At 61.6% G+C, this 12,906-nt stretch overlaps 2 protein-coding genes across 4 annotated transcripts in view; one reads left to right on the forward strand and one right to left on the reverse strand.

Annotated features, from left to right (window-relative positions):
- Positions 1-12,906, reverse strand: part of CBFA2T3 (CBFA2/RUNX1 partner transcriptional co-repressor 3) — a 69,113-nt gene that overhangs the window by 51,384 nt on the left and 4,823 nt on the right. The gene's annotated exons all lie outside the window — the stretch shown is intronic.
- LOC134729369 (uncharacterized) lies at positions 5,736-6,359 on the forward strand. The gene has a single exon (XM_063598047.1). The coding sequence runs from the start codon at positions 5,736-5,738 to the stop codon at positions 6,357-6,359; it is 624 nt and encodes a 207-aa protein (XP_063454117.1).

Below are 12,906 nucleotides of genomic sequence, written 5' to 3' on the forward strand. Positions count from 1 at the left end.
TGCAAGGCAGCACAGGACAAGCCTTGTGGCTCCCAGAGGCAGAGCCCCATGGCCGGGAGCACGAGGTCACTCTCGTCAGACAGCCTCTGCTGCCCAGATGCGGATGGTCTCACCCATTGCCCCAGCTGGCCGGACGCGGCGGGGACAGCCAGGCACTGGGGGCCAAGCAGGTGCAGGAAACCACCTGTTGAATTTAGACCCAATCAGGGGCTGTGAAGGCGAGTCCTGCCCACAGCTTCGGGCTGATGGAGGCCGCTGCCACTGCCTCCCACCTCACTGAGTGCTCTCTCCACCAAGGTCACAGAGCCACACTCCCCGCCACCATGTGTGGGTGCAGACAGTGAAAACTGAGGGACGGCCCTGAAGAAATTACAAGCCACCGGTCACCGTGGCCAAGCCCAGGGCTTGCTGTGTCTGCGAGGGGTCTCAGCTCTGCACCAGCCCAAGGGGGAAGCAACGGAGAGACAGGGACCCGCCCGGAGTCACACAGCAACGGCCTCGTCCTGGACACCGAGCTCCCTGACCCTGGGGCAGCAGGCCATGTCCGCAGCGGGCAGAAGGCCGGGTTCCAGCCCTGCCCCGATTGGTCCTCTCCCAGCCCCCGGCCTTGGGAAGGTGCCAGGCAGGCAGATGGGCCGGGCTCGGGCACAGTGCAGCCGCAGCCGTGGTGGCAGCTGCTCGGGGGAGACCCACGAGGGGCCTGCTCTGCTGCTCCCTCCTGAGCGGTGCCTTCCGAGTACCCTGACTCATCCACCAGGCGCTCTCATGCAGCTTCCAGGAGATCTGCAGGGGGCCAGGGGGTGGTGCTGCTGAGTCAAAACAGCCCCCAGGGAATATTCTGCAGGGGAGGGAGGCCCTTCCTGTGCCAGGCAGCCAGGGACCTGCTCCGAGTGCCCCGCACTGCTCTCATCCCAGCAGGAGGATGACTCTGAGGGTGGCAGGCGGGACAAGCGGTCACTTTGCAGTGGCAGACACAGGCTCAGAGAGGCTCCAGGCCTGCCTGAGGCCACCTGGATGGCTCTGAATGCTGCTTCTCCCTCCAGGGCACCAGGGTAACCGGAGGCTTCTAGTTTCTTCAGGGGCCGTCCCTCAGCCTTCACTGTCTGCCTGACTGCCCGATGGGAGCCCCTGCGTGTGTGGAGATGGCAATGTGCTTTCCCAGGGGCTCAGAGCTGCCCCTGCTCCCTGGCGACGGGCTTTTCCAGGCTGCGGCATAGGGAACCCCAGTCACCAAGGACATGGGTGGCACTGCGGAGTCGGTGCCATCCTCTCTACGCCAGACACCATGTGAACGTTTTTACGATGATTTTTAAAAGAGAGGCTGAGAAGGACCAGGACTAGAAAGACACGGCTGTCCTGTATCCCACAGGCCGCAGCCTCGAACTGGCACCATCTCTTCTGCCCCCTGGAAGGTCAGCTCCGTGAGACGGGGGAGGCCCCCGTGAATTGTGCAGGGAGCACTTGGTGGGCGCTGGGCGGTCTCACGTTCCCCACCTGTGAAAGGGGGTGAATCCCACTGTGACGGGGCCAGTGAGCGAATTCCCAGGAGGGCAGAGCAGAGCCGCAGCCGGGGGTACAACTGGCTTCTGGGGCCGGGCTGCCGTCTCCAAGAGCCTAACCTTGTTCCCAGAGGCGAGGAGTGAATCTGGGTTCCGTGCAGGGAGTTCCAGCACCTAAAAGGTGTGACAAATTCCTCCTCCAATGTCCAGCTGGACAAACCTCCTCAATCCACCACTGAAGGCCCCCCAAGCGCTCCGAGGGACCTGGCGTGCTATGGGCTGGGGGGCGTCTGTCCCAGCCTCGTCTCCGAAATGTCGGTGTCTGCTCAGCGCTGTGCTGCGGTTTTCAGGGGTCAAGGCTGAGCGATCTCTCTTTCTATCTCTCCTGCTCGGGGCCGGTCACCAGGCCGGAGTCTCAGGGCTGTGACACAGAGGTTTGTCGTGCGTCACACCAGGTGGCCCTGGGTCAGCCAACGAGCTTTGTGTCAGGACAGCGTGGGTGAGCGCTGCCCCCACTGCATAGCTGCAGGGAGGCCCGAGGGCAGGATCTTCCCAAGGGACAAGCTGGCCATGGTCCCGTGCATGCCAGGGTGGGGCCTGCTGAGCCTCAGTTTCCTCGACTGTAAGACGGGACGGAGGTGTTCACAGTGGGGGTTGCTGGGAATTCCTCCTCTGGATTGGGCTGGGGCCTCGGTGCACCGTGGGCTCCCAGGAGCTCACAACGCCTTCCGTGCCTGTCCCTTGTGCCCCACCTCACAGCGAGGTCCTTGCAGCAGCAGGGCAGCCCCGTCCGGCCCCCGCTGCCTCCCTGCCCTGGTTTCCTTTCTCTGAGACAAGGCTCCTCACTGGTCCTGGAGGTGGCGGCACACTCCTGCCTCGGGCCTGGCACGCGTGGTCCTTCCCTCCTCCCGCAGCTAAGTTCCACGTCCCTTTACCAGAGAAGCCAGTGTCAACCCCCACGGCCCTTGGTGGGGCAACATCATCGCTGCTCCCTTCCTTCACTCTGTCTCTCCCAGACAGAGCAGCAGCCCCGGGCGTACAGCAGGCACCAAACACCATCGCTGCTCCCTTCCTTCACTCTGTCTCTCCCAGACGGAGCAGCAGCCCCGGGCATACAGCAGGCACCAATCACTATTTGTCGAGGGAATGAACAGGCACCGCCTAACGAGTTGGGTCAGATGGAGGCGTGGCTCAGAGATGTCAGCGTGAAGGCCAGGTCGACGTGACAAGCCGGGTCCCGCCCTGCCCTCGGGTGCATGGACTTCCCCAGGCAGCACTGATGCCCCCGCTGAGGTGAGGCCGCTGAGCCCCATCTGTGGGGAGAGGCAGCTGGAAACTGGGGGCACCAGATCCTCCTCGAGCCAGATCCTGACCCCACACCCAGCCTGTTTTCTGGGTGTCTGAATCCTGCCGGGGTGGAAGAGGGGCTGGGGAAGAGGTGGGTCCACCTGTTCTCCTCCAGGGACCTCCCTGCAACCCCTCATGAGGTCAGAGCTGGGCATCCAGGGAGACAGCGACCCTGGCCACGGGGGCCACACCAGCCAGGTACCAGCCTGGCATGCAGCCTGCAGGTGATAATCTCCGGGCTGCTCTGGGGCTAGGCGGCAGCTGTAGGGGGGTTCAGCTGTCACAGAGGGGGCCGGGGAAGCCAGCACTGCCTGGGATGATCCCCCTTCCGCCTCCTCCTCCCCAGGCCCCGGAGGCCCAGCTGGCCGTCCGCCCATGCGGACACCTGGGAGCCAACACTGACCCGAAGACAGGTCAGCCAGACTTCCCACCTGCTCCCTCAGGAGGTGGGATCCGGTCCCCTCCTGCTGGGCTGCACGGCCCACGATGGAAAGGCGCCTCGTGACACGCTGCGGTCAGCTCTGAAAAGCCGCAGATGCTGACACGGGCAACCCTGCCCAGTGTGGGGCGTCCTCTGAAGTGGGAGCCGCAGGGAGGGCCTCATGGAGGCCTCCGTCCACAGGCAGCAGCTCCCGGCACCCACCGCTGCTGACCGAGCCCCTGGCACCCCCAAGCCGAGCCTTTGAACCCCAGCAGGGAAGGCCACCTGGCCGACACCCTGGCCACCACGGGGCCATCACTGTCCCACGGGGCTCTGTTCCGACTCCTGGCCCGAGGGTCTCTGAGCACCGCCAGGGTTGCCTCACGCCTCTGAGTTTGGGGTGGTTTGTTCAGCAGCACTGGGGCCCGGGACAGCTTCTTGCCCGGCGTGTGGCACAGCTGTCCTTGTTGGGGGCGTTTCTGGGATCCTGTGGTTTAGAGGACGCTCCCCTACTACCTGGCCTTGGGGGCCGATGACCAGGTGGAGCGGGCCCGGTCTGTGAGGGAGTCACAACGCCAGGTCACTCCAAGCTGCCTCTGTGGCCACACGTCCAGCTGCCCCCACACAGGCGAGACCCATGATCAAGCCCCAGGGTTGGAAAGCAGACACAGGGGATGTATTTGTTTGTGGAATCAAATACGACGGCAGCTTGCAGGCAGCCCAGCCGCTGTGCAAACAACCCTCTTCCAGCACCCAGCGAGGGCGTCCCTGAAGTAGCCGGCGACCCCGGGCGCTGTCACCCGCCAGGTGGGGTATGGGGACCGTCCCTCAGGCAAGACAGGGTGCCTGTGTACTAAGTGCCTCGTGTGTCAGGTGCAGGTGCAGACAGGCAAAAGTCCTGCCCCACGGAGTTGACCTCGGACGGGAGCCCAGAAATACTGTGCAAACGTACGAGACCCACGGCCGAGGCCGGGGGGGGGCAAACGTACGAGACCCAGCAAACATACAAGACCCAGCAAACATACAAGACCCAGCAAACATACAAGACCCAGCAAACGTACAAGACCGAGGCTGGGAGGTGTGGTGGTTGGGAGAGGCACGGGTGGGTGACTGGACGGCCACTGAAAAGGTGCCATCTGAGCAAGGCCTGAAGGAGGGCAGCTGGGAGCCACGCAGGCGTCGGGGGGAGCATTCCAGGCACTGGGGCCAGCAGCGCAAAGGCCCTGAACTGCAGCCAGGCACAGTGGGCCAGCAGCAAGGTGGAGCAGAGTGGGTGGTGGAAGGGAGGGGAGTTTGTGTGGTCTTGGAGGCCCCACGAGGACCTCGGCTCCGTTCCTGGAGAGCTGTGACTGGCCTTTAATGGGTTCCATCTGGCTGCCAAGTGCAAAATAGACCTAGGATGGGGGGCAGGGGTAGAAGCAAAGAAACCAGGTACAGAATCTGGCACAAGTCACGAGGTCAGAGAGCAGGTGCTGGAGAGATCCCATAACTGTTTGTGGAATCAAACAGGACAGCAGCTTGCAGGCAGTCTGGCTGCCGCTGTGCAAACAACCCAGGGCGTCCCTGAACCAGCCTGTGACCTCAGGCAATGGCATCCATCACCGGGGCCAGCACACCATCGCCTGTGAGAGGCATGGCGAGGGCTGCTCCCACGGGCCTGCGGGAGGACCCGGTGACAGCAAGGCCAAGCCCCCTGCCCACCAGGACGGTGGCTTTTCTTGATAATTTATCCCTTGAAACCCCGTGGACAATTAAACCCAGAGTTACCAGGTGAGCCAGGGATTCTACTCCTAGGAATCCAACCAAGAGAAATGAAGACATTCGTCCACGCAAAAGCTACCAATACCCATAGCTGCATGGTCCACGCAAAAGCTACCAATACCCACATCTGCATCATCCAAGCAAAAGTCACCAATACCCACATCTGCATCATCCATGCAAAAACTACCAATACCCACAGCTGCGTGGTCCACGCAAAAACTACCAATACCCAGAGCTGCATGGTCCACGCAAAAGCTACCAATACCCACAGCTGCATGGTCCACGCAAAAGCTACCAATACCCACAGCTGCATGGTCCACGCAAAAGCTACCAATACCCACAGCTGCATGGTCCACGCAAAAGCTACCAATACCCACATCTGCATCATCCAAGCAAAAGTCACCAATACCCACATCTGCATCATCCACGCAAAAACTACCAATACCCACAGCTGCGTGGTCCACGCAAAAACTACCAATACCCAGAGCTGCATGGTCCACGCAAAAGCTACCAATACCCACAGCTGCATGGTCCACGCAAAAGCTACCAATACCCACAGCTGCATGGTCCACGCAAAAGCTACCAATACCCACATCTGCATCATCCAAGCAAAAGTCACCAATACCCACATCTGTATCATCCACGCAAAAACTACCAATACCCACAGCTGCGTGGTCCACGCAAAAACTACCAATACCCAGAGCTGCATGGTCCACGCAAAAGCTACCAATACCCAGAGCTGCATGGTCCACGCAAAAGCTACCAATACCCACAGCTGCATGGTCCACGCAAAAGCTACCAATACCCACAGCTGCATGGTCCACGCAAAAGCTACCGGTACCCACATCTGCATGGTCCACGCAAAAACTACCAATACCCACATCTGCATCATCCATGCAAAAGTCACCAATACCCACATCTGCATCATCCACGCAAAAACTACCAATACCCACAGCTGCGTGGTCCACGCAAAAACTACCAATACCCACAGCTGCATGGTCCACGCAAAAGCTACCAATACCCAGAGCTGCATGGTCCACGCAAAAGCTACCAATACCCAGAGCTGCATGGTCCACGCAAAACCTACCAATACCCACAGCTGCATGGTCCACGCAAAAGCTACCAATACCCACAGCTGCATCATCCACGCAAAAGTCACCAGTACCCACAGCTGCATCGTCCACGCAAAAGCTACCCATGCCCACAGCTGCATGGTCCACCATAACAACAATGGGGGCAACAACCCACGCGTCCATCAACGGACACACAAAACGTGGTCTTTCTGCACGGTGCAGTGCAGCTCAGCCATGGGGACGGAGGCTCCCCACTAGGCTCCAGTGCGGGGAGCCACGAAGGCCCCGAGCTGACAAAGCCAGACGCGAGGGCCACACGTGGCCCTGTCAACTTCATCCACGGTGTCCGGAACAGGCAAGTTCACAGAGATGCAGGAGGAGGGGCAGACTGGGGGCTGGGGGTGGAGGAGCGAGGAGATGGGGGAGGGGCAGACTGGGGGCTGGGGGTGGAGGAGTGAGGAGATGGGGGAGGAGCAGACTGGGGGCTGGGGGTGGAGAAGTGAGGAGATGGGGAGGGGCAGACTGGGGGCTGGGGGTGGAGGAGTGAGGAGATGGGGAGGGGCAGACTGGGGGCTGGGGGTGGAGGAGTGAGGAGATGGGGAAGGGCAGACTGGGGGCTGGGGGTGGAGGAGTGAAGAGATGGGGAGGGGGCAGACTGGGGGTTGGGGGTGGAGGAGTGAGGAGATGGGGAGGGGCAGACTGGGGGCTGGGGGTGGAGGAGTGAGTGGCAGTGGGAGTGGGGTTTCCTTTCGGGGTGATGAGCACGTGTGGGAGCGAGCTGGTGGGGGGCGGGGCGTTGCATTATGAGTGCACTAAGTGCTACTGAAGTGACACTATAACTCCACGATGCTTAAAATGATAAACGTTATGTGTATTTTCCCACAATTAAAAAAACAGCAGGGAGACTGAGACAGGCAGCTCATGACCTATTAACCTGCCCCTGCCAGGGACCCATCCACGTTGCTAACAGCCCAGGAGTGATGAGTGGAGCCAGGCCGCCTCTTCCCTGAGTTTGGGCACCTCAAATGTGAGAGGGGCTCAGCCTCCCTCCCAGGGGCCCTGCTCCTGTCAACTGGGGCCAACTTGCAGGCAGGTAGCGGGAGGCACTGCTGTGACCCCAGCCCTGGCTCTGTGAGCCTGGCTGTGCTGGAAACCAGGAGGGTGGAGGCCAGGCCCAGAAGGCTGCTGGCTGGAGTGAGTGGGAGCTGAGCGACCTTCTTGCTGCAAACAACCCCCTTCCAGAGACACAAGCACACCCTTAAGGGTGGGAAGCGCTCACAAGGACCGGTCTGTGGCAAGTGACAAGTGACCTTCAACCCGAAGGTCTCCTCGGCAGAAGCCCCTTCACGTGCCAAGGACGAGCCAGAGGTGGAGAAGGGCCGTGGGCCGGCCCCGTGGACGAGCCAGAGGTGGAGAAGGGCCGTGGGCCGGCCCTGTGGACGAGCCAGAGGTGGAGAAGGGCCGTGGGCTGGCCCCGTGGTGCAGAGTGACCAGGTGCTGGGGGCACTGGCCTGCAGCTCAGGCCTCTGCTTGTCCCTCTGGTCACCCCAGTCCTGGGGCAGCATGGTCCCTGGGTCTGGGCAGGTTTGGTTGGATGTAGGTGCTGTGGTCCCCGGTGAGCCCTGGTGTCACGGCTCACGCTTTATAAAAGCTCTCAAGGGGTCACAGTGCAGAGGGGATGGGGAGGAGGGTTTGGGGAGGGTAAGCACTTCCCCGAGGCACTTATCATTTGTGGAACATTCTCTGAGGCTGGCTGTGGGGATCTCCTGTGAGTCTGGACAGCCAGGTCATAGGTCATGCTTCCTCCTGGCCCGGTTTTCACACTGTGGTACCCCACACACATGCACACGTGTGCACACCATCACACACTCAGACTTTACACACATGCACCTGCACGTGCGCCCCTGGCAACGGCACCCGACACAGTGACCTTGGGGCTGCTGTCGTCGCGGAGACAGCCTGCCAGGTGGCCCCTCACATGGCCCCCGCTTCCCCATCCCGGAAAACAGGCAGAGCACACACTTCCAGGAAAGAGGCCGCCCTGGCGCTGGACTCAATGACCATAAAACAGCCTCTTAAGCTGGGCGCAGCGGCTCACGCCTAAAATCCCAGCACTTTGGGAGGCTGAGGCGGGCGGATCGTTTGAGCCCAGGAGCTTGAGACAGCCTGGGCGATGTAGCAAGACCCCATCTCTACCAAAAAAATTAAAAATTAAAAAAACAATTAGCTGGGCATAGTGGTGAACCCCCATAGTCCCAGCTACTCTGTAGGCTGAAGGGGGAGGATCGCTTGAGCCTAGGAGGTTAAGGCAGTAGTGAGCCATGATCGCACCACTGCATTCCAGCCTGAGCGATAGAGGGAGACCCCGACTATAAGTAAAGGGAAAAAAGAGGCAGGGCGCGGTGGTTCACGCCTGTCATCCCAGCACTTTGGGAGGCTGAGGCAGGTGGATCACCTGAGGTCAGGAGTTCGAGACCAGCCTGGCCAACATGGCAAAACCCTGTCTCTACTAAAAAAAAAAAAAAAAAAGCCGGGTGCAGTGGTGTGTGGCTGTAATCCCAGCTACTCGGGAGGCTGACGCAGGAGAATCACTTGAACCCGGGAAGCAGAGGTTGCTGTGAGCTGAGATTGCGCCACTGCACTCCAGCCTGGGTGACAGAGTGAGATTGTGTCTGGGGGAGAAAAAGAAAGAAAGAAAAGAAAAATGGCCTCTTGGACCAGGTCCTGGGAGCTCGAGGGAGGTGATGGCATGGAGCCAGGACCCGGAGACCTCACTTCTGATGGAAGTCTGCACGCCCAGAGACAGGCCAGGCCCTCAGTGTGCAAGCCACCAGCCTTCTCTCCTTTCCAGACAGGCTTTGCCCTGTGGCCCCGGCCCTGCCTGGTGCACCTCCCGTTTGTCTCGCTGGTCAACTCCTAGGGGCTGCTTTGCGCTCCCCCAGGGCGGGGTCCCAGACTGCACGCCTCACAGTGCCACACATCTGCATCCCCACAGCCATAGCGGCCACTTCATGCCATGCGTGTGTGACTTGGTGAAATCCCTGTCCCTCTGCTCTGTGCAGTACAGCAACCGCAAGCACAAGACCGGCACGAGGACAGAGGCGAGACCCCAGTGAGCCAAGCTGCACGCTGCCCCCGCGAGAGCTGAAATAAAATACCTCAGTCGCTTAAAAACCAGTGCATGTCGAAAATAATGAGTTTTGGACACACTGGGTTAAGTAAGATTATATATTATAAACATTAATTTTGCCCGGTCTCTTCTTCCCTTTTTCAACGTGGCCACAAGACAGTCTGAAATGATCCACGCCCCTTCCCTGGCATGCCGAAGCTCCCTTGGGAGAGGCCGCCCCTCGGCACACGGAGGCCCAGGCGAGAAGGGCTGCCCCACGCCCCTTGGCACACGGAGGCACGGGCGAGAAGGGCTGCCCCACGCCCCTCGGCACACGGAGGCACGGGCGAGAAGGGCTGCCCCACGCCCCTCGGCACACGGAGGCACGGGCGAGAAGGGCTGCCCCACGCCCCTTGGCACATGGAGGCACGGGCGAGAAAGGCTGCCCCAAGCCCCTCGGCACACGGAGGCCCAGGCGAGAAGGGCTGCCCCATGCCCCTCGGCACACGGAGGCACGGGCGAGAAGGGCTGCCCCACGCCCCTCGGCACACGGAGGCCCGGGCGAGAAGGGCTGCCCCACGCCCCTCGGCACACGGAGGCACAGGCGAGAAGGGCTGCCCCACGCCCCTCGGCACACGGAGGCCCGGGCGAGAAGGGCTGCCCCACGCCCCTCGGCACACGGAGGCCCGGGCGAGAAGGGCTGCCCCATGCCCCTCGGCACACGGAGGCCTGGGCGAGAAAGGCTGCCCCACGCCCCTCAGCACACGGAGGCACAGGCGAGAAGGGCTGCCCCACGCCCCTTGGCACACGGAGGCCTGGGCGAGAAGGGCTGCCCCACGCCCCTTGGCACATGGAGGCACCGGCGAGAAGGGCTGCCCCACCGTGGCTGCTCAGGTCACAGGAGGGGCCGACTTGGGCCCAAAGGGGAGGCTCCGTGCACGTTCCCGAACACTCTGCTCCCAGGTCCCCTGTTGGATGGTTTGGGCTTCTGGGCATGAACAGTGCTGGACCCTGAAGGAGCAGCTCGGCGGCAGAGGCACGGTGGGGACACGGCAGCCAGCAGGGCCACACAGAGAGGGTCTCAGCCACACACCTGGCCGGCACAGCCGGCACCATCGGGGGGCGACAGGCGAGGCTCCAACTTCCCTGTGCACAGTGTGCGGTGCTGACCAACCCCCGCAAGGGACAGATGGGGACACGGAGGCCCAGAGGAGCGGAGAGGAGTCTGGCCTTGCTGCCTGCCTGTTCTTGCTGTTGGCAGGGCCTGGTAAGGGAGGCAGAGATGCCGCGAAAGAGGCATGAAGGGTCGTGCCCTGCCCTCTTCCACCCCCGAAGTTCAGAAGGACGCATTCTGTTTTTTTCAGAGACGGAGTCTCGCTCTGTCGCCCAGGCTGGAGTGCAGTGGCGGGATCTTGGCTCACTGCAAGCTCTGCCTCCCGGGTTCACACCATTCTCCTGCCTCAGCCTCCCCAGTAGCTGGGACTACAGGCGCCCGCCACCGCGCCCGGCTAATTTTTTGTATTTTTTAGTAGAGACGGGGTTTCACCGTGTTAGCCAGGATGGTCTCCATCTGCTGACCTCGTGATCCACCCGCCTCAGCCTCCCAAAGTGCTGGGATTACAGGTGTGAGCCACTGCGCCCGGCTTTTTTGTATTGTTAGTAGAGACAGGGTTATACCACGTTGGTCAGGCTGGTCTTGAATTCCTGACCTCGTGAACCACCCGCCTCGGCCTCCCAAAGTGCTGGGATTACAGGCGTGAGCCCCCGTGCCCGGCCAGAAGGACGCATTCTTTAAGGGAGCTGAAGGCCACGTGGTGGAGCTGCAAGCCTCCATCAGGCACAGGGATACGTGGAGTCCAGCACCCAAGGCCCCTGTTCTGTCCACTTGGGCACAGCCACGGCCCAGAGACCCAACACTGCCCCCGGTCAGGGGCAGTCCTGGGTTCTGATGTCTCTGGCGCAGGAGAGGCTGCATGGAAGGGCCCCATGTCCACTGCGCTCTGAGTACAGGCTGGGCTGGATTAGGCTGTGGAGCCCTGGTGTGGTGGCCAAGGCAAGGGGAGGAGCCCGGCAATCCCCAGGCCTGGTGAGAGTCCCCCCCACCTGCGTGGGGACCCTGGTGGTGCAGAAATACCTAGGCTCTGGAGGGCCCGAGTCAGGTGGCCTCGGCTCCCAAGTGGGAATTCTGCCTCTGACAGGGAGTAACTAGAGTACAACTGATCTTACCCTCAGTTTCCCCTCTGTAAATGGGTCTGCAGGTGGCGTGGTGCACCCGGGGGCCCAGGGCTTGGCTCCAAGCTTGCAGGCTGTCCTCGCGTGGGTGGAGCAGGCACAGGGCCTGGGGTCTGGGCTGTGCCAGAGTCTGACCATTGAGGTGGTCTCTCTGCACCACCCCATTTTGCAAAGGTGCAGACAATGAACTTCTGTTCTGGGGCCTGCAGAGAAGGGGGCCTGGGTGCAGAGCTGCATCATGCCGCATCCACCACTGAGCCTCAGGACACCACCGGGTGTCCCCCCAAGAAAGGGGACGAGGCTGATGGTCCTAGCCCAGACACACACAGACCTTTCCCAGCTCATCACAGCCCAAAGGGGTAGATGCCTTTGTGACTGCATTTTGCGTTTGAGACCCGAGGGACAGATGGGAATATGTGCTGTAGGTCACGCAGCTGCTGGGAGGGGAGTCGAATCCAGGTGGGGGCTCCAAGAAGCCGAGGGGCTGCCCATCCCCCTCCCCGCTGCCTCCGGGAACAGGGCAGGGGGCTGCAGTCACCCCTGGCCCTCGTGGGGAGCCCCTCCCCACGTGTAAGAGGGTCTCACTGCAGCTGGAGCTGCTTCCCCTGCTGGCTTGACGGCACCCTGGCTTTCCCGGGTACTCAGGGAGGTCGGGTACACTGGGCGGGGACTTCCTCATGAGTTCCATCTGTGACCTGGGGCCACCAGCGTGCACAGGAGCCCTCCTGACTGCCCCGGGCGTTTCCTGGGCGTCTCCCAGGTATCTCCCATCCTGGTCTCCGGCAGGTCCCACCTGCTGCCTCCCCGGTGTGGACTTTCCTCTGCTGAGTAAACAAGACTGCCCCGGTGCCCGGACTTCCTCCCCAAACCTCCTCCTGCCACGTCCACCATGACCCCAGCCTCAGGGGCAGCCGAGTATCCACCACAACCCCAGCCTCAGCGGCAGCCGAGTATCCACCACGACCCCAGCCTCAGGGGCAGCCGAGGAGGCTCTGAGCTGCCCAGACCCGACAGGGGGCAGAACCGGCCCTGGGTGGCTAAGCGGGCGGGAAACACAGAGGCAGGCGGCCGAGAGCAGTGCGGGGTGAGCTGCCGGCTGGGCTGCTGGTGCCTTGGCTCCAGGAGACATCTTCCTTATTACGGCCAAATTCATCTTTGTTTTCCTTCCCAGTGACATCTGGCTCTCAGTGAGGTCCCACGAATTACAAAAAGCAGAAGTCTGAACTTCTGTTTTATTGCCACAGGAAACTCATTGCCACAGCACAGGCGGAAAGCCGGATCCCGGCGGGTCCTGAGTCCCCAGCTCCCACCCTCGGGGCAAGCTGCGAGCTCAGAAGTGGGGACTGGGGAGCAGTTATCTCTCACTCTCCTCATCGTCAGTTTCCAGCCCAACTGCCAGGTCTCCGCCTGAGTCTTTTCCACTGATGCTACAAGGGCGGTTTCCACTCCAGCAATTTTTTTTCC

Source organism: Pan paniscus, chromosome 18 (assembly GCF_029289425.2).
Source record: "Pan paniscus chromosome 18, NHGRI_mPanPan1-v2.0_pri, whole genome shotgun sequence".
Taxonomy (NCBI): Eukaryota; Metazoa; Chordata; class Mammalia; order Primates; family Hominidae; genus Pan; species Pan paniscus.

Bases quoted from the DNA above. Each gene is read 5' to 3' on its own strand.
- LOC134729369 (XM_063598047.1), top strand. From the start codon at position 5,736: ATGGTCCACGCAAAAGCTACCAATACCCAGAGCTGCATGGTCCACGCA.